The following is a 22,644-nucleotide window of genomic DNA, read 5'->3' on the forward strand; positions in this document are numbered from 1 at the left end:
TCATTATAAGGTTTAATTACTCTAATGCTTTAGATTCCATTCCTAGCTTGCAGGCTTGGGCTGATCAATGTTAATTCAACACAACCCTGACTCCAAACGTTAACCAAATACTCGCTGGTCCGTTAAACACGGTCAAGACAATAAACTTGACAGCAAAGCCCAAACCACAGACAGCGCCCACATCCAAAGATGTTCTGGATCAGTGGTCCAGCGTCTGAATCGATCCCCGTCTCCCAGACTTTAAATAAGACCACCATCCCCATTGCAATCCATATATTGACTCCTGTAGTGAAAATGAACCTTTTTTTACCCTTCTGCTGTTTATGGTGCAGTGGAGCGTTTCAGGGTGATGGTGGGGTGAAGCCAGCGGCGTAATTAATGCTGAGTGGGGTCATTACCAAACCCATCGCTGATGTTGTGTGTTATGAAATGCTCTGTCTAAGAGCAGCTGTACATCTCTGTCCTGGAACCAATCCGCTTAATCCATCTGAAAGAGAGCAAAACAAGAGAATGGAGGCTGTAAACATGTCGGATCAACCTTTATCCCTCACAGCTGCTTCTCAACTCAGGACCCGGTTTTTGGTCATCAGTACTGTATATCAATAGGGTAATACAATGTTAAAATTCTGTCTGGAAGGTTTCATGCCAATAAATCACAACACAGAACACACTGCGTTTGACACAAATCAAGATTCTGCTGGTTACAAGTGGAGCTGAATTTAAATCAGTGCTGTCTGCAAGAACCTTTTCATTATTTGACTAGATTCTACCTAGAAATTACTGCCAAGTTTTCTTTGACTTTAGCAACAAAACATACAGTATGAGATTTATTTTCTCTATACCTCTCAAGTACATTTTGCCCTTATAATTGTGCATGATTATAGAGTCTTTTTCACTCTGTTAAGTGCACTTATAATTAAAAAATAAAATAAAATAATGAACAGACTTGCAACCCACCAGTCACATTTTTTAATAGTCATGTTATAATAAATTTATTATAATTTATTATTACATTTTTAAAAAAAAATTTAAACTTTCCTTTTTGCAATCATGACTATGCATGGTCATAGAATCTGTGGTTGCAGACTATTATGTGCATTTATCATTATTTTTGATAAAATAATGACCATAATGACTCACAAGTCAGTAATCACTGTTATATAATACTTTTCCCTCTTAAATATTCATTGCACTATTTTTTCCTTTTCTTATTATTTATTTATTTATTTATTTAAATCAATATTTCATCACTAATTCATTTTTATTGTATTATTTATTTAGTTATTATTATTATTATTATTATTATTATTATTATTATGTGCATTTTTACACATTTCTCTAAACATTTATTTTTGCCATCATCCATGATTACAGAGATTATTACATATTATGTGCATTTATCATTATATTTGTAATAAAATGTTAATATTTTTTTCTACTCACTATAGTACTGCAGTGTATTATTGTATTTTTATCTATTTAATTACTTTTTTCCCACTCATTTGCATTTATTTAGTTTAATCTTCATTTTATTATTATTTCTTTTTGCACTATTTGTCTCTAAACTGTCCTGTAGCCTCCAGTTTGAAAACTCCTGTTCTAGAAGACAAAAGTCAAAAGAAGATAAATAGACAAAGAAACAAATCAGATGGAACAGTGATCATTGTTTTCTCAAAATAATCTCCCAGCAATAAACAAGCAAAGCCACTGGTTCTTTATGTTCATTAGGAATCTGATTACTTCATAATGACTAATTAGCTGAGCTCGTTAGATGGAGGGTGGTCACTTTTTGTTAATTGTTTACTGCTGTGGGCTGTACATCATGAGATTATGTTGGGTGTTGGGTGTTCAAACTGACCTCAGCATGACTCATTTCTCTGCTTTCTGCTCAATGTCACTTTTTAACCTTCAGCGCAGATGAGCAAACATCCAGGAGAAAGACAGTAGACACATCCATCATCTTTCAGTGATGAAATGCGTCGATGAGTGTTTCTATAGTGATTTGGCAGCATTCAGAAAAAGAGACAGATAATCAAAGGCATATTCAAATAAATAAATAGATTTTGACCTTGCATACCAGTTTCAAGAGTTAAATTACATTTATTAGAAAGTTTCTAGGAAAATATCACATCTAGGCCCATAGCTTGGTGCAGAAAAACTGTTTAACGTTTTACAAATTTAGATTAAAAGAATTTAGCAATATTATGAAAAATAAATAATTTTAATAAATATAATTTAAATCGATATTACATATTAATCAATATTATTTCATGTAAGTTTAAATATTTATTTTGAATTAATTTGAACTTTAAAAAAGCACAAATTCTTAATAATTTTAGTAAATAAAAATGTTTTTACTGCATTCTGAGTGTTGTCATAATTTACGTGACATCTAATAATCAGTAATATAACTGTGGATTTTTTTTTGCATACAAGCCTTCATATTTCATTATTTTTTAATCATGTAACAGATTGTAGTTAGTTATATGTTGTGTATTTATGTGTATATGTGAATATAAAAACTACCGTAATCAATTATACTGCATAGTAACTTAAAATACAGTGCAAAAACATGAACTGTAATTAATTTTACAGTATAAATATACTGTGTTATTATACAGTGTGTTGTGAACTACTGTAATCAGATTTACAGTAATATTACCGTGGAATAAAATACTAAAGCTTGCTGGCTGTTTGTTGCCAGTAAGTTACTGTTGAGTTTACGTTAGATTTTTTACAGTGTACTATTATATATAGATATAGTTTGATGCGTTGGTTGTAATGATTTCTTATTTTTCATTGGATTGATGTAGATTGTATCACTTACTGTAGGTCTAGACGCTATCCTCCTGCATGAGACCCAGACAGTAGACGTGTGTCCTCTGTAGAGGACAGTATGTTTTAGTGAATTTATCTGAGATGTTTTTATAGATATCAAATGTTTGGAGGTTTGATCATAAACTCTCCCTCTCCTTGGTCTTGGTCTGATATTGACAAAATGACCAAATTTAGCACTCTTAGGGAAATATAATAATGTTGATCGTTTAAATCTGGCTAATGTTTTAATTCCTTGTCGTAAATAAAGATATCAGAAAAATATTATGGGGTTTCAAAATGGAAGATGACTTATTGTTATGAAACAGGCAGGGCATAATTGTCATACGTGTCTTCTGAAGAGGACACCAGGACAAACATGATAATCATCAGGCATTATGGGGAGACACAAACATTTTTAATTTTATTTTATGGATTGTCCCAACAACACATTAATAATAAAATAAGATGGAATATCAATTTATGCACATGTAACATACATTTTGTAAAGGAAAAGAGTATATTGAATTATTCTGTTATATCTTTCATAACATTGAGAATCAGCTTTGTACAAAGTTTGAAAACAAAATAATGATTGGGGAATAAAACATTGTCATTGCCTTTTCATATATATATATAGCCTCCTTATTCCTGCCGTCCACTACAAAGAAAAAAATAATAAAATATGAATACTTTTTTTTTTCTAAAATGCTTTTTTCTCCATTTTTTTCGTGTGCTCCAACTAATGACATAAAAATAAATGACCATAGGCAGTAATCGAGAAATGTTTTCAATGGTGCAGCTCCCTCGTGCGGTTTTCTGTCGTCACCGTGTTCATGCGCATGCGTGCTTTCACTCCCGGAAGCACCAGGTTTATAAACAGAATATAATGTGCGACTGTCACAAGCTGACCCATAATGACGTTTTTAATAAATACCAGCTTAAAATGACTTAACTGCGTTAAAAACCTGTTCTTATTGTGACTTGTCCTTCAGGAAAATCGTCGTCAGACTATTCTGAGGCTGCAGTTTCAAGTTCAAGGTAAGCAATTTAAACAAGTTCATGATGTTTATATTGACAATTAAACATTTTAATATGTGTTCCACATGCAATACTGCATTGCTATTATTGAATGTTCGAACTGATATAGTAGTTCATTAAAAGATAACATCACCATGATTAAATATTGTTTCATTCGTGTGTTTATGATGAAGTGTTCAATGATTGTGCTTTTGAATCAGACTGAAGAACCTGAAGAGAAGATGCCAGCTAGAAACACTTTAAACAGTGAGGTCAGATACTCCAAACTAGCCAGGGATGATGATGGATATATTGATCTCCAGGTGAGAATTAAAAGGCTTTTAACGTTCTTAAAAGCATGAATCAGTGTTGCTCACTTTAACTTTGAAGTTATGGGTGAGAAGGGTTTTTAAAAAGATTTATTTTTCAACCTTTACCTCAAAATGTGTGCCGTTTAATTGTATTTTTATCTGAACAAAAAAGAATAACTCATGATATATTTTTCCTACGACTTTCAGAAGACACTCACTAAAATGTCTTTTTGTGTAACAATAGTTAATGTAACAAAAAAATCTTGTCAGGCATATTTACAACAAGAATCATTAGATGACATATTATATAGATGATTATATATATATATATATATATATATATATATATATATATATATATATATATATATATATATATATATATATATATATATAAAACGTAAGTACAGGTCAGAATAAATAAATATGTTGTTTCATTTTTGCATAAATGTATCAGTGATGTAACATTATTTCTCAGATATCTTGACATTCTATTTTCACAAAAAAATATTTGAAAGATAAAAGTACACCCTTTACTTGCATTTAACATGCTTTCTGTGTATAAAATCACTTTTGTAAATAGAATTTAATGTGCAAAACAAAATGCGATGTTGCGTCTTTGACCTGTTTATAAATATAAAATATCTCACAAATCATAATACAACACAGAAATAAACACAGAAATTCATCTTTCAGTGCATTTGCTAATGTTTTGCAGTAATCAAAACCCATTAAGTTCTTTAGACAGAAATTCTGCATGAATGCATGATGTTCTTTCTCTTCTCAGTTTAAGAAAAGTCCTCCCAAAGTCCCTTATAAAGCGATCGCCCTGGCAACAGTTCTCTTCCTCATCGGCTCCGTTCTGATCATCGTCGGATCCCTCCTGTTAGCAGGATACTTTGAAGTTAATGATGTGAGTGCAATTATTATATTACAGCTCCATGCTTTGCTTTCATGCACTGCCTTCCAGATTATTCCATTATTAGCTTCTCATTCAGATTTCTAGACACGTTCCTCATGCATTTGTATAGTGTGCATTAATTTGATTTCTTTGGTCAAAATGTGAGAAGGACAGTTCCTCTAGTCTGAATGCATTACCATCATATTCAGTCAGTCAGTTTAGCATCCTGCATTGAACGTGTGGAGGATATGATGAGATTACTCTACATCTCTGCTGTGCAGCACCTGATGTGGAGGTTAATCCTCCAGCAAGATGTTCAGATTTAGAAACGGAGCACTTATGAAACCCCTCCACCTGCGGCCTGCCCTGTTTCTTCACCTAGTCCAGCTCGTGACGCTTGATCAGTGCGCTAGATCACAGAAATCCAGAACAGAGCTTCCTCCTAAAAACAAAAACAGCCAAACGAACCAGGCAAACATTTTCGTTCAGTCTTGCAGTATTTATTATTTTCCTACTACATTTACACAGCAGGAGAATTTGTTCTTATTGACATGCTGTTAATGCTTAAATACAAATACATGAATATATATATATATATATATATATATATATATATATATATATATATATATATATATATATATATATATAATACACACACACACAAATTTTTTTTTAAATGTCACTGATATCAGCGATTATTTTTATTTTATTTTTTTGGAATTTGTGATTTTTGTTTTTCAACTTGACATATTTCATATTTGCGCACAATAAAGAATTTATTAAAATTACAAAGAATTAATGCAAAAATACTCAGAAATTTCTCATATTCAAAGGGCCACATGAACACAAATTTATTTATTTATTTAGCCTATTTATTTAGTTACGTTTTTGAACGGTTTGAATAGTCAGGTTGGAATTCATGTGATTTTTTTTTTACTCAACAATAGTCATAATTGTGCACAAAAAAAAAAACATTAAAATTAACCAATTGATGCATTAAGAAATGGTCTGAAATAGGTCACAGAAAATGTGTATTTGTGCAGAAAATGAAAATACAAAACGCTTTATAGATTGATCAGTAGACGACAGACTTTGAGGTCCTCAGAAAACAGATATTTCTGACGGTTATTAATGACCAGCGCACATCTTTGACCCGGCGAGCTCTTGCAGTCAACATCTCTGTGTTTCTGTCCCTCACAGCACCATGATCGCAGCATCCCAGTCCTGATTATTGGAATCCTAGTCTTTCTTCCGGGGTTTTACCACCTGCGTATCGCCTGTTACGCCTTCAAGGGTTACCGCGGTTATTCCTATGATGACATCCCTGATTTTGATGACTGAGCGGCGGGGATGGGATGATCTGACAGCACTTTCAACCTGGTTTAACAGAAATGCACCATCGCTGATGTCTGCCACGTCAAAATGACTTGAAAGACTCATTTTTTTTTACATTTTCATAGCAAAGAATTCAAGATATTTGAATTCATGAACTAGTATGATTACTTGGGTTTCATGTAAGGAAAATACATTTATCATGAATTGAATGCCATTATTTGTAATGCAAACAGATCTCAGTTCAGTTATGTTAGTATGCTGTACTGACTCACAAGTTGTTGCAGCAAGCAAAGCCTGAGGCAAGAAACACTACTCAAAACATGCCACATGCTGTTTTTTATTTTACAGCTCATTTGATGGATTGCACTAGGGTTTAATTTAAATCTATCATGAATTATGTGATTTCTCTTATTTTTATTTTTTTGTGGAACACATAATATTAGTTTAAATCCGTTCTTGAAATTAAAAACCAAAGTGTGTCATTTTAAACTGAAATGCATTTGTGTATGATGTGAATGAAGCACCATTGCAAAGTTTTGATCTTTTATGTCATGCAACTGATTATTTTCAACTATGTGATTTTTTTGCCATTAGAGAGGATGCTTTATAAATAAAGAACTTGTTTTCAAAATGAAGACTGACGGTTATCATGATTCCACTCAGAAAGGCTCTAAGGTAGTTGTAATCTTAAGTAAATTAGGAAAGAAGGGGAACCCTGATCATAAAACTAGTTTTTGATGCTCAACTTGCGCCCCCGTGTGGAACGAACTTGCTCTCAAAATTAACAGCAATGCTCGCTCTCTCTCTCTCTCTCTCTCTCTCTCTCTCTCTCTCTCTCTCTCTCTCTCTCTCTCTCTCTCTCTCTATATATATTCACACACGCACATATATGTGAATATAAAATGAATCAAATACTATATATATATAATTGAAGTCTAATTATTATGTTATGTCCAAATCACTTATGTCCAATAATTGAAATTGGTTCGTAAAAATCTGCTGTAATTCCAATATTACAATAAACAAAAACATTACACTGTTGCAAAAATAATCATTTTGATTACTTTTGAATTACGTTGAATTTTGGTTTACACATCAAATTTCATTACAAAAGTGATTTATTATTATTATTTTTTACATAACGTGTAATTATAATTATAATTATTATTATAATTATTGTTGTTGTTTTCCAAAAACAATATATTTTTTATTGTGTTCCAAAAACAATGGCAAAACTTTTTTCCTCTTACGATTAGGAGAGAGAGAGAGAGAGAGAGAGAGAGTGTGTGTGTGTGTGTGTGTGTGTGTGTGTGTGTGTGTGTGTGTGTGTGTGTGTGTGTGTGTGTGTGTTCGTCGTGTTTCACACTGTCGGTGTTTGTAACGCGAGGCAGTCGTGTGTGTAACCTCACAGTCTCCTCTGGACTGAGTCTGAGCGATTGAAGAGACGCGGGAATCTGTACCTTCCCCTCAGTCTGGAGCAGGATCTGAATGGACGTCAAACAGACTTGTCTGAATGGCACAGTTTAACGCAGTCGACAGGTTTCACGTGCGAACAAACCCACGGGACGCACGGTTTCCGCGCTGGGATCAAACCTGCTGTTCTGACCGTCAGAGTACGGGAAGTTTTAAAGAGACGCTGGACGCACAGTAGCATTGACTAATCGGGCTCCGGGTTTGTTATTAAACCTTTCAAGCGATTTCTAAAGTACTTTTAAGAATAGTTTAAGTGTTTTTGAGAGGGATATATCTTGTATCTTTTTTTAAGTGGATGAAAAACCTTAAAGCCATCGATGAAGTGACACCTTCATGTTATCACGAGTCAAGCCTCTAACAGGTAAGAGACACATTCATATGTTCAAGTCTTCTCTTTGAATCATGATGTCTGTTGCGTGTTTTGCATGCAACATCTGAAGATGCTGTTCAGTTGCGTGTTTTGTTCTACATGGCTTTATTTCTGTTTAAAAGTGTGTTTTCTGTGGTGCACGTGAGGTCCAGTGCTTCTCATGAGAACAATGACCAGCACACAGTCTCTGACCAGAGCTGGACATGCTGGATATCAGCCCTGTCCACTACTGACATGCTATTAGTAGTAATACTACAACATTTAAAAGGGTACTTTGGCTTTTTAAGTGGCTTATACAGAATAAATATAGAATACTGTGTAAATATTTATAGAAGTAAAGATAAATTATTAGGGTGAAAGGTAGTTGTAATATCTAAAAACGTGTCTTATTTATTTATTTATTTATTAGACTCTTGGTTTCACTGGTTGTCAACATCTAAAACATCAAAACTATAATCTGTATTATATATATATTTAATATCAATATATGTAATATCAACAATATTGTTTGTTTTTATTTAAGTTATCTATTTATTGAACTCTTGGTTTTATGTGGTTGTCAACATGTAAAACAAATACAATATATTCAAACATTTTATTTAATTCAAATGTACATGTATTATATATTGTATATTAAAAAATATGCATCTAGTTATTTTTATTTATTCATTTATTAAGCAAACTTCTGGTTTTACCTGAAAAATACAAATCTCTGAATTAGTAAAATAAATATTTAGTATAAATATACAGAGATGCATACTAATATATATATATCTGTCTATATGTTACACATGTTTTAGAGTGCGTATATATATATATATATATATATATATATATATATATGTATATATATATATATATGTATATATATATATATATACATATATATATATATATATATATATATATATATATATATATATATATATATAGTTACACTTCATTTCATGCTTTGTTTTTATTTTAACCCTATTATTATTTGAAGCATATTGTGATGTTGGGTGATATTTTGTTAGGTCAGTTAGCATTTATACACCATTACCTCATATAACCTATATACTGTATTATTTAACACCTGTATGTATTTGAGCTGTGTGGCCTTCTAGTCTAATATTGATGCATTGGACATTCTTTAATGACCTTGATTGCAATCTTATCATGTTTTGTCACGGTTTCTACACTTGATTGGCCATATGTGTGTCAGAAGATAAGAGAGCTGTATTTCAGAGAGAGAAACGAACCGGAGCTGTGTGAATATAAATATTGTTAAAGTTACTGTTTGCCAAATATACTAGCAGAAGCTAACTAAAGCCGTTTAACCAGTTGCGCTTGGATTAGTTTGTGGTATACTTTGGTCACTGGGTCTTGCCTAACAATGACCAAATGCACATCTTAACCTGAACTAGAGTGAGCGGTGAGGGTCACACGTCATGAGCTGAACCGACTCACCTTCTGCTCGTGATCTCATGCTTTCATACACTGTTTAAGCAGATATTATTTACCCACATTAGACAGAGTGTTGTGATGATACACACAGCTGCTGGAAGAGCAAAGGTCACAGTGATAACAAATGTCATCATGGTTATCTTGATACCTTTAAGCATTTTATTGTTCTCTTTCTGTCTGACTTGCTCCCATTAATCAGTGCTAGTGCAGCAAACCACCTGCTTCTCGAGATAATAACAATTATCACTATGGAGTGCAACATTGTCCTGCTACTTTTTCATCAGCTTTCTTATGGAAGTATTTTTCCTATAGGGAACGCCCCCCCCCCCCCCCCCAAAAAAAAAAGGGCATCCAAGATTTAGATGAGTTTGTTTCTTCATTAAAAAATATTTGGTGAAATGTAGCATTCCATCACTTGCTCATCAATGGATGCTCTGCAGTGAATGGGTGCCGTCAGAATGAGAGTCCAAACAGCTGATAAAAACATCACAGTAATACACAAGATGTTTGATGGCACTGAGTAAATTTCAAGCGCGCTCCAAAAAAAAATGGCGGAGGAAGGCAGTCGCTCGACAGGTGCTGCTGCACCCTTCCCAAAACAAACTGGGAGACCGCGAGATCATTTTTTTGTGAAGGGAATTTATGCATCTTGGAACTCACGCATCAAATACAGTGGAACGGAAAACTCATTGCATCTCTGGGTAATTCTATGTGTGGTGTTTCTCCTACTGACTCAGCTGTGGGGAACTCGTGAACGCGAACGCCATACTTTGTTGCAGGCCACGGTGTTCGCAGACTTGGCCGTGCCAATGCCACTTGCTTCATGGTGCCAATACACCATATACTCAAACGTTTTAAATGATGGGAGAGCGTGTGCTCGTAGCGTGCTGCGCGAGCGGCGCTGCTCCAGATGGACGGTACCAGCGAGTCGGACTCGAGGATATTCTGTCTTTCTCTGCATGGTTCTGCTTCTATGTGGGGATATTCATCTAAACCCCGGGCCTATGGATTATCAAGATCGTGTGAACATTCTAAAATCAGCTGTTTCCGCTCATGTGGTGCAATCGCCGGCGTCGCTGACCCATATCCAAGACTCTAGCGTGGGAAAACGAGGTAACCCCCTGACAAACTCTGCTCCTAAATTCATTCCTGAGAACATATTAAAAGCAGTGATCCACGCAAAGCCAACTGCAAATACGGCCGCCTTACTTAAACAGCAGCAAATGAAACTGTTTCAGACTGTGAATCATGCGAGCGTACTTTGGAACCCGAAAACAAAGCCGAAGGGTATTTTCGGAGGACACTTAAACATCCGCAGCATCGTTTCGAAGACTGAGCAAATTCAACATTTGTTGACAGATTCAAATCTGGATTATCTGTGCTTAACGGAAACTTGGTTAACTCCTAATACTCCCTCTTCTATAGTGAAAGTGTCGGGATACACCTTGTATAGACGCGACAGAAACAAAGGTAAAGGCGGCGGTGTGCTGATTTATGTAAGAAATCACATCCAAAGTAAACAACTGGATATCAGTGACTGTAACTTGGAGTGTGTGGGGACTACTATTACTTTATCTCCTCAAATGACTTTCTGTGTATTAGCAATTTATCGACCTCCTAAAGCTACTAATGATTTCTTTATTTCTCTTGGTAATTTACTTAAACAGTGTGATGGAAAAGAAGTCATTCTTCTGGGTGACCTTAATTTAAATTGGTTTGAGAAATCATGTAGAAACAAACTTAAAGAAATAACAAAACCTTTTCAAATGACACAACTATTAAGTAAACCAACTCGTATAACAAGATCCTCTCAAACTTTAATAGATTTAATATTGACAAATAAACCCGAGAGAATAATTAAAACTTATAATTTAATTACAGGCATGTCTGATCACAATTTAACTCTAGTAGCTAGAAAATTGATAAAAACAAGGTGCAAGAATGAAAATCATACTAATAGTAAAATGTATATCACATTCATTCCAAAGAAAGATTTACAACTGGTGGAAAAAGATTTAATACAAACAAAGTGGGCAGACATCCTGGAGAAAAAATCTTGTGAACAGGGCTGTCATGATCTTATGTTGGCTGTAAATGACATTTTAATCAAATATACAAAAAAGAATCAAAGAAAGCGACGTGCAAAACGAAATTTGCCATGGTTCAACAAAATTATTGAGGATATGATGAAAAAGCGAGATATGGCGCTAAAAAAATGTCTCAAATCAGGACTAACAACGGATCGATTCGCCTTTACAAGTCAAAGAAATAAAGTTACAGCTGAGCTTAGAAAGGCCAAAGCCAGTTTTTTTCTTGAAATCATTAGAAATGCACAAGGTAATAGTAGATTAATATGGAAAACTATTGATAAACTGATTGGAAAGGAAAAGTCAAAATGTGAGAATATTTGTCTAAATATAGAGGGAAAAATTATTGATGACTCTTTTGCAATAGCAACAAATTTTAATGATTATTTTTTAAACAATGTCCAAAAAATGGCTCAGAATTTTCACATTGCTCACCCCCCTCTCACAATCAGTGACAAATCTGGTTTTAATCTTAGCTCAATAACTAAAACTAAAGTTGAAAAAATTATTACTGTGCTAAACAACAGCAAAGCAAAAGATATTTATGGACTTGATACTTCTTTTCTTAAACAATATAAGGACATCTTCTCTGATCCGTTAACAATAATGATCAATCAATCGATTAGTGAGGGTATTTTTCCAGCAGCCTTAAAACCTGCGATTGTCACTCCGATATTTAAGTCTGGGAACAAACAAGACATGAACAATTATCGTCCAATAAGTATCCTCCCAGCTGCGTCAAAAGTGCTCGAGAAGACAGTGGCAGAGCAACTTACTACCCACTTTGAATCACAAGCTCTTTTAAATCCAATGCAATTTGGTTTCAGACGGAAATATTCAACAGACTCTGCCTGTTGTTACTTCCTGGAAACTATCAGGGCATATGTGGATCAGGGAAGGGTGGTGGGAGCAGTCTTCCTTGATCTGCGTAAAGCTTTTGATACTGTCAATCACCAGATACTTTACAGTAAATTAAATCAATACAGTCTCTCTGAGCACACCCAAAATTGGATAAGATCTTATTTGAGCGATCGACATCAGTGTGTGCAAGTGAATAACATCCAATCTGTGTTCAGAGCCACTTCGATGGGAGTGCCGCAAGGGTCTATTTTGGGACCCTTGCTTTTTAGCATCTATATAAATGACCTCCCTACAGTGTGTTCGGACGTTGATATAATCATGTACGCTGATGATACGGTTATCTTCACTTCTGGGGAAAATGAGCTGGAGGTTGCTGACAAATTATCAAAAGAGATGCAAAAAGTTGCACAATGGTTACATACGTCTTGTCTGACCTTAAACGTTGATAAAACGGTCTCAATGTTTTTTTCAAATAAACGTAAATTACAAGTAACTCAAGAAATTCAAGTAAATGGACAAACAATTAAAAATGTAAATGAAACAAAATATTTAGGTCTAATACTCGATTCGAACCTTGGTTTTAAAAGTCACATAAAAAATCTTAGTAATAAATTGAAATTTAATTTGATGAACTATAAACATATTAGAAATTCATTAACTACGGAAGCCTCAAATATATACCTCAACACCATGATTGTCCCACATCTTCTGTATTGCATGTCTAGTTGGTCTCAGGCATGTAAAACATCGTTAAAATTACTTGAATCATTATATAAAAGGGCCATAAAAATCCATGATAAAAAGCCTCGCCAGTACCATCACTGTAAAGTACAAAGTAAATATAACATTTTGAGTTTTGAAAACCTCATTAAATATAATCAAATTTCTGCTTTATTTAAAATTATCCACAACATCGCTGCTCCGCCCTTGAGAAAATTTGTCACATTAAATTCGGAGAGAATTTCTAGAGCCACACGGTCGACAGTCAGAGGAGAGTGCAGTGTTCCAAAACGTAGAACCACATATGGTCAACAATCATTCTTTTATAAAGCAGCGAACCTTTGGAATATTCTTCCAAATGAAATTATCTCATGCACAAAGTATAGTACATTTACACGCCTGTCCAAACAGTGGTTATTATTAAAGCAAACCTGTACGCACTGAATTGACTGTGATATGAACGATGTAAATTCTGAGTGAGTGAGTGAGTGAGTGAGTGAGTGAGTGAGTGAGTGATAGATTCCTGAAGTGGAGTGTATTTTTATGATATGAGTAAAGTAATGATTTTATGTATTGTTCTGTATATGTTTTATGAACTTTTGTACGTAGGGCCTATAACATCTACCTGTCCAGGGACTGCGGGTGGAAATTAGCATTTTTTGCTATAACCTGGCACATGACATCTTTTCTTTTTTAGACTAATGTTTTTTCTGTGCATTGTCCCTGATCAAATAAAAATAAATTCAAATTCAATTCAAGTAATCCACAGCACTCCAGTCCATCAGTTAATGTGTTTAGAAGTGAAAGGTTGCTTGGTTGTAAGAAACAAATCTAAGATTAAGACGTTTTTACTTCAAACCATCGTTTCCTGGTTTAAATCCAAATAATGCTTTATCCAGTAGAAAAAGTCACATGTGTTATATTTGTTATATATCTCAACCTATCTGTTTAGATCTGGGACTGTTACTGTTACATGTACTGTAAACAGTGTTTTATCTGTGCATATTTCTGATCTCCTGATTCAGACAAGATGGATAAAAATATGGTAAAAAGCAACATTATGAATAGAGGACTTAGCATATTAAAAAAGCCTTATTGAGGATTTTTGGGAGATTGCATAATTTCATTACCTCAGTTCAGTGTGTATTATGGATGTGGGTGGCACAAATTTCTTGTCCTATTCACTGATTGGTTGATATTTCTCAGCAGAATCATGGGTAATGTAGTTTTTCACCGGGAGTCCTGCTGTTAAACACAATTATTGAAAAGAATTACCAGTACTCAAAAAAGTGCGGGTTTATGGCTTCGACAAAAGCGAGTAGTAATTTCATATCTTATAGTGATTCTGTCCTTGAAGGTTTATAACATTCAAAATCAATTCCCTTATGGAGAAAATGAATGGGATTTTTATTAAAGATCTTCTATTGCTGTGGCTCATACTAAGGGACTTGGGCAACAACCTTGCAACCACAAAGTAACATTCAATCAATTTTAACAAGTGCATCGAAACCAAGATTAACGGCCAAACACTACTATATGATTGCATTACATAATGTATTCCTTTTAGATTTTCTAGCTCATAGTTTTCGAATTTTACAATGAATATGTCCTTTAAATTTAGTCTGCTTATCAATGTTTGTTACTTTCACTCTTTCTTTGTCTTTTCTTTCTGAATTAATTTTTTTCAGTGTTAATCTTGCAGTGTTAATTCTTTATAGAAGCCCATTTCTGCCATGGGATAAAAAGAAAAGTAAAATAAAAAAAAGTGTAACTGAGTTTTCTTTCTAACATTTGTGACTTTTTATCTCACAATCCTGACTTTTCTCAGAAATGTGAGATATAAACTTGCAATTGAGAGTAATAAAATCCAGTTCTGAAGAAAAAAAAAAAATCAGTTTTGACATTTTCTTACAATTGAAAGTTTATATCTCACAAATCTGAGAAAAAAATATGTAAACTCGCATTTGCAAGAAAAAACTGATTAAAAAGTCACAGTTACCTATTTGTCTTTTATTCAGTCTTGGAAACAAGCTTCCATATTTCTTTAATATTTTCATCAGCAGTATGTTTTCTAAACTTGCATGATGCATGCTTTACATCAAGATGTCTTCATAATAATTGAACTTTAATTAGTTTACTTTTAGTTTGTACTTTATCAGACCATGCATTTGGAGCTAAAAGCTAAATCATGAATTTGAAGGAGATTATGTTTGTTAGTGCTTATGCAATCTATAAATGGAGTTATTGTATATGGGCTCAGGGTAATACAAATCATGTCTTGTTCATGCATGGCAAAGTCACAAGACCAAGTTTAAAGGTTTTACCTCACAGATCTAGCTGGGTGGTGGTAGTTTCAATGCATTTTAGCATCAGTGATCTGCACTGGAGAGAAATCAAAGCCACTTGAGCAGTATTTGGCAGCAGGGCTCCTATGGGTGTTTATAGACACATCGTGTCATCAAGTGATATTTCCTGACTTATTTTGAGCCAGGTTTTTGCTAAGATGCTACTTAAGATTTCCTGTGATCCCAGATGTTGTGCTTCACTGCCATCGGCTGGTCTGCACATGTGGACATCATCATTGCTGTTCGGTCTGGTTTCTGTGATAATAATAAGTGGTATATGAGTATCTCATTGGGAGTACAGTGCAGGATGAACCTTCCCTAAGGACTGCTAATGTGAGAAATGTTGTACAAATGGGAAAATGATCTAATGAGCCCTTATTAACTGATGAGAAAGTGGTGTTTATGAAAGCAGGAATCTCAATGGAGCCTGATATTGTGGCCTAAAGGAAGTCATATAATTCGAGAGAAACTCCAATGTATGCCATTTTGAAATTATCAGCGGTATTGCAAAGTCTACTTTTTAATACATTTTATAGTGATTTCTGAGTAAATGTTATGTTCTGAAGAAAATATATTTGGTTTACATATGTGTTATTGTCAGCTAAAACTAAAGCTATATAAATTCTTAATTGAAATAAAGCTGAAATTAAAAAAAATGTAAATAAAAAAAATTGAAAATGAACATTGTACTACTTATTCACTGAAATGAAGAAAATATATAGCTATTAGATGAAATTGAATGAAAATTTTAAGAAAATCGAAGTGTTGCAAAAGTTATAGAAACAAACTAAGCTGAAGTAATGCTCAAAAACTGCTCAAACTGAAATAAAAATAAATGAAAAGTAAACAGAACTAATAATACAACTAAATGAAACCAATAAAAAGTACAAAACCACATAACAAAATTACTAAAAAAATAGTAATATTCCAAATTGTAATAAATGAGCTGCTGCAATAGTATTAATAATAAATAGTAATAAAACAGCACTGTTACCCATTGAAAAGTTGCCTGCATGAGATTTGTTTGGGGCTTGCTAAAGTGTTGCTAGGGTATTTTGCATGGTTGTTAGGTGGTTACTTGCTCGCCTACATTAAAAGTATAGTCCCTCTTTCAATGTAAGCTAAGTCTGTATGGGATTTATTTTGGGTCTTATATTTGTTGATTTATGGTCGGCTTTTCATGTGTGTCTCCTTAGATTGGAGACATGCAGTATTGGCCATATTTCTCTCTTGCTTCATCTATTGAAAAATCACGTCAGTCTATCACTAGTTTCATTTATTGTTGATTTAAATGAAATGAAACGTGTTAAATCCCATGGCATGGGATATTTCCACCATCAACAGTCACCCACCCCTAGAGGTGCCATCATAATGCCACAGGATGACTGCTGGCTTACTGCTCTTCCTCTGACCTGGGTCATTCAGCTTGGCCTGTGCTGGAGCCCTGTGGATCATCCTGGATTAGCTTCAGCATAATACAGCTGCTAATCAGGCTGTGTCTGTGGCGCACTGTCCACGCTGTTCACTGCAGCAAAGAGCAGGTGTCCACTGATGTACCTTTCATCTGCCTGTACTCCAGAGCTCACGGGAGCTGCTTTCACATGGGTCTCAGTGACGTTTGCATGATTCCCACGCAGAAGCTTTCAGAAAGAACCTCTTTTTTTAATAAACAAAATTGAAAACAGTTTGTTTATGTGGCACTTGCGTATGAGAAAAAGGAGAAAAAGTAAATAACAATTAATAAACATCTGATTTTAAAATTATTAGAAAGACAGTTTAGAAAAAAAAAGTAAATAAATAAATGAAACAACACAATATTAAAGTGCAATTAAAGGATTACACTATATTCTGTTACTTCATCTCAGAATTTTTTTTTTTAATATGCACTGCTTTTAATCTGTTAGAATTATTTGCATAACATTAATATATTTTGATTATCATTTTCATTTGTAATAATCTGATTTGTTATGCTTTTGTCATTTTTTTCTAAATAGATTTGATTTATTTTTATTTCAATTTAAGCTTTATTTCTGTTACTACTTTTAGTGCTTCAAACTTCCACCTATTTCAGGTTGTTGTAAAGGAAACATTTTAATATTTCAACACTATAAGCTTTAGCTGGAGGTGCATGTGTGCTTCTTAATGCACCTGTGTACTGAACAGGTGTTATCCTCATCGGATGAGTAAACCACCTCATTTGACATTTGATTCCTGAGAAGTAGATTCAAACTTCTGCTTTCTGATGACATGTTGACCCTTTAATACTCTTAACCTGCATCACCTGCAGAAATATACACCCGCCACAAACACCTTCGTCAGAGTACCTTGTGGTGAGAATAACTTGAACACATTGCTCCTAATGCGATGGAAGTGGCAAGTTGCCCAGCAAACAGCTTGAACTGGAGTACTTACATCTCCTGTGTTACTGGTAATTAAACTGAAGACATGGCAGATTGATCACGTCAAAGAAGTAGATCATAGAGCTCTTACCAGCATGTGAAATGAAACATCAGTGGTATATTTATATTGCATGGAGATATATTAATGGCTTCTAACTGTATCACTTGCATATTACTTGATTCATTTATTCAATTGAGTCTGTGAACTATCAAAGCAGATCAGCCTGAAACGTGTGCCAACTAGATTGTCTGTTATCAGCTAAAGCCATCCCAGTGGACACACTTAGGTCAATAACAGATGGTGCATGTCTTAGCATGTCTCAACGAAACTTCAAGTGGCAATGTAGTTGTTTTGGCTTTGGATGGTGTGCTGAAGACATTTTTTTAAGCGTCTATGCCAGTCAAGACCAGGATCAAAGATCAGACGGTTTGCAGAGCATGTCCCATCATGCCTTGGGACAGTCTAGAGCATATCTTCACTATCTTAAACATCTGTTTTGGGGGCTTCACCTCTTGAAGATGTCATAAGGTTGAGTTCATGGGGTGTGTGCATGTCACTCAGATCAGAGTGTATCGGTTGGTTTATCATTTGGATTTATTTATTTTTAAAGATATTATTGCTTTTATTCAGTGAGGATGCAGTAAAGTGATCAAAAGTGACAGTATGACATCTATGTTACAAAAGATGGCTGATGGATATTCTAAAGTTTGGGGCGGTTTTAAAAGAACTTGCATTCATTTGATCAAAAAAACAGTAAAATCAGTCAAATGTTGTTAGAGTTTGAAATAACTGTTTTATATATGAACATATTTTTAATAAAATGTATTTCTGCGATTAAAGCAGAATTTTCAGCATCATTACTCCAGTCTTCAGAGTCACAGGATCCTTCAGAAATCATTGCTGCTCAAGAAACATTTCTGATTATTATTATTAATGTCGTGGTGGTCAACTATCATGGGTGTTTAAATTATTTTTTGTTAAATAAATACCCCCAGTCTCACCACAGAGCACAGATTCTTGACTTTTGTTGCGTAGTTTAGTACTTTTGGCTGGAGTCAGACACACCTGGAGTCTCGTAGGGCAGAAAGCTTTGCTCTCCGTCTGTCTTTCACTGCTTGCACTCCTCTCTCTGAAAGACACTTTCACAAGGAGGCCTTGTTGAACAGCTTGACTGGTAAGAGACTCCACGCAGAGGCACACAATGCCCAGCCCTCATCTGGCACCTCTAAAGGCGTCTTCAAATAAAGCACTGACTCCAGAACAGAGGCATTATAACCTCAGCTGATATGACTCTACCCATGGGATTGTGACTTTTGGATCTCTTAAAAATGAAGGATTCAAAGAGGTTTTTTTGCATCTAATGTCATAGAAGAACCATTTTTGGTTCCCCAGAAAAACTTTCAGTAACAGTTCAGTGTGAAGAAGATTTAAGTGTGTTCATACGACTTTAGCAAAGCTGTGCCTTGTATAAACTAAACAATTTTTGCTAGTCATTTTCAAACCGTTTATTTACAGTATGACTTCACTTATGCAGTATTTCCTACACCAATTATGTTAATAAGTGCTGTTGTTACCGTATGATAGGAAAGAATATTTTGGTGTAACACAATATACACTTGCTTTTTTGAAAAGGATATTTTTTCTTGACACCAAAGGCATTTTCCAAGTGGAGGATGTTGATGTGGAAACAGCAGAAGTGTGTGGTTTATTTCATACCTGCGGTTGTTCAGCCAATTTCTTTCCACTGTGTTGTGGAACTCTGTCTTGTGATTTGGGCTGGAAAGAATGAAAATGAGATTTATAGTCCCCTGGCGAAATTTGACTTGTTTGATGTGCCAGAGCGAATGTAACCACGATATCTGGTACCTTTACCATTATGTACTTCTGATTTTTGTTGCGTTCTCTTTCATAGATTTGTGCAGAAAGACAAACCAAGCAAAATGCGTTCGGATGCTTTGCGCATGGTTTCTAAAAATATCCTCCCCCTCCAACTCGGGCTTTAATTAACTTAATTAACTTAAAGTAATAAGCTGGTATTAGTGGCTTTGAATGGTGGGAGATGGGTTGCTGGGGGGATTTTGCTGCTCTCAGGTGCTCCATCATACGAGTGGATGCTGGCCAGCGCTGTATTAAACAACTTCTGCTTTCATTTCCAGGCACTTTGTTGGGAAACTCCTCCACAATACTGGAGAGAAATATTAAACAGAGGGGAGAGTTATTGTAAACCGCGGGTTGTGTTCACTTTCTGGGTCACTGTCGGGTGATGTTTGAGATAACAGGGAGGTTTCCTGATGTTGAACCACTGTATTTTAGTAGGTAAAATGTTTTTAGCTTAAAAAAAAAAAATCACAATTACTATTGCTCATGCACAAAAAATCAACAAAAAAAATCATGATTTTCTTGTTTTCTTTGTATTTATTTATTTATTATCTTCTATTGCTCATGCACCATGAAGTATTGCATTAATGTGGATAATTGTTTTGCATGGACAAACAGCACTCACATTTTCAATAGAGAAGGAGCAGGTCAACCAATCATGGGAAGTTAAGATCAAGGTCATTATAGTTAACTAAAACTAAAATAAAAACATTTAAAAAAATGCATTTCTTTAAATAAAATAAACATGAATGAAAAAATGCATTTATACATGTGATTTATATATAATATAATAAAAAGTATATTTAAAATGCATTTTATCTTTAGCTGTTTGCAGCATTTCTCATTTCATTTGTTTAACTTGACTAATAACTAAAACTGAAACGGAAGTTAAAATTTATATACACATTTTGAAACGCTTAAAAATTACAGAAAAAAATATGTATTTATATATATGTATGTATGTATGTATGTATGTATGTATGTATATATGTATGTATATGTGTGTGTGTTTCATTACACTTACCAAAACAACAAAAGCAGTCAAATGTTTCTGCAGAGGAGAAATTTATTAAAATTAAATAATTAAAATTAGGCATAAAATAATATCATTCATGTGTATTTCAGCTGAAGTCAAGTTGGTAACCTGACTCAAAGGAAGACACGAAGCAGGCCTTTGTAGTTTTTCTGTAATTAAGAGATGATACAAGACTTCTTTACCTTAAATATGTTTGTCAAAATCAAAAGTGTTACGAAATGCACCATATTTTGTGAGAATGCTTTTTGGAGGCATTATTATTGCAATCAGCACCCCAAAATTTGCAACACTAATTGGATTTCATTCAGCAAACATGATGCAGGCCAGAGTTATCTGATTTGTGAATAAATCGTTCTTTTGCATGATTGTGGTGAAATATGACCTAGACATATTGTTTAAAGACTCAATATTTTTCTAATAAGGAAATGTGCAAGTATTAAATGATAACGTGAGATGGGTGTAATGGATTACGTCTGTAAAGAACATAACACTCTAAGCCGGGAAATATTCCTCATGTTGTCTTATCTTAGACCGAGAGTCCTCAGAACTGACTTATGTGTGTGTCTTTGTGTTTCAGGTGGGGTGTGTGTGATGGTATTTGAGTGTTTACCATGGTACAGAAGAAACTCTGGCTTCTGAATGTCACCGTCGCGGCCGCCCTCTCTCTACTGCGTAAGTATTTCTGTGGCTTATGCTACACAATCTATACAAGCGAGAGCATTTGTGATATTTAAGATGGTATTAAGGAGCAAAGACCCCAAACATTTGGGGGAAAAGGGATCAAATCCTTCCTGTAAAAAAATGAAATCAGCAAATCCAGATTTAGATCGGTCTGGGATTTAGATTTCCCTTCTCTCGAGGCACGGGGTGTGAGTCTTGGGGGAGGCTGGCCATGTGTGCACCTCAGGGGGTCTCGGTACGGGGGGGTTGTGGTTATGTCAGCGGGCATCACTTTTGAGAGATTACCCTTTAATCGCAGACTAGATGAGGTGCATGGGGCCGCTATGGCACAAGAGGTGCAAAACTGCCCCGATGGGTTTGAAACTTGTGAGTTTGAGAGTCTACAGACTGACTCCGCTTAGTCTGGAATCTCACAAACATTAAACTCATTCTCTTTTCTGTAAATTGAAAAATATATATAATAGTTGTATTTAAGTTTAATGAACAAGATCATTTATTACTGAATTAAGGTAATACAAATTAGATTTTGTCATTTATTTTCTTCTGAAAAATTCTTTTAAAATATTATATATATAATATATTATACAATATATATATTTATTTATATTTTAAGGGTAAATTATTTTAAAATATTATTTATATAATATATTATACAATATAAAATTATATATATATATATATATATATATATATATTGTATAATATATTATATAAATAATATTTTAAAATAATTTAACCTTGAAATGTTTAATTTACCCATAAATATGTTTATATATATATTAGGGGTGCTCCGATCACGATCGGCCGATCGTTAATGCGCATCTTGTCAGTAAAGCCGGTTCTCTAATCAGCTGTTAATTCCATCAGGTGCGTGATTTCTCATAGAGCAGCTGTTACTACACAGAGCCGTTGTTAACTGAGAAGATGGGCCAATAAACGCTGAAAATTAACGTGATTTGCGCA

At 34.3% G+C, this 22,644-nt stretch overlaps 2 protein-coding genes across 2 annotated transcripts in view; both read left to right on the forward strand.

The window, feature by feature from the left end:
- Positions 1-3,681: 3,681 nt before the first annotated feature.
- Positions 3,682-6,435, forward strand: LOC113052752 (transmembrane protein 230). Its single transcript, XM_026217180.1, has 4 exons — positions 3,682-3,855; positions 4,056-4,157; positions 4,933-5,058; positions 6,250-6,435. The coding sequence occupies exons 2-4, from the start codon at positions 4,077-4,079 to the stop codon at positions 6,388-6,390; spliced, it is 348 nt and encodes a 115-aa protein (XP_026072965.1). The 5' UTR covers positions 3,682-3,855; positions 4,056-4,076; the 3' UTR covers positions 6,391-6,435.
- Positions 6,436-7,771: 1,336 nt separating this feature from the next.
- Positions 7,772-22,644, forward strand: part of LOC113052753 (uncharacterized) — a 42,248-nt gene continuing 27,375 nt past the window's right edge. Inside the window, exons 1-2 of the mRNA XM_026217181.1 lie at positions 7,772-8,218; positions 21,578-21,672. Of these exons, the coding sequence (XP_026072966.1) occupies positions 21,612-21,672 (61 nt within the window). The 5' untranslated portion in view covers positions 7,772-8,218; positions 21,578-21,611. The remainder of the gene's footprint in view (positions 8,219-21,577; positions 21,673-22,644) is intronic.

This window comes from Carassius auratus, chromosome 33 (genome assembly GCF_003368295.1).
Source record: "Carassius auratus strain Wakin chromosome 33, ASM336829v1, whole genome shotgun sequence".
Taxonomy (NCBI): domain Eukaryota; kingdom Metazoa; phylum Chordata; class Actinopteri; order Cypriniformes; family Cyprinidae; genus Carassius; species Carassius auratus.

Bases quoted from the DNA above. Each gene is read 5' to 3' on its own strand.
- LOC113052752 (XM_026217180.1), top strand. From the start codon at position 4,077: ATGCCAGCTAGAAACACTTTAAACAGTGAGGTCAGATACTCCAAACTA. The intron at 4,158-4,932 runs GTGAGAATTAAA...TTCTCTTCTCAG, and splicing joins ATGGATATATTGATCTCCAG to TTTAAGAAAAGTCCTCCCAA. The intron at 5,059-6,249 runs GTGAGTGCAATT...TGTCCCTCACAG, and splicing joins GATACTTTGAAGTTAATGAT to CACCATGATCGCAGCATCCC.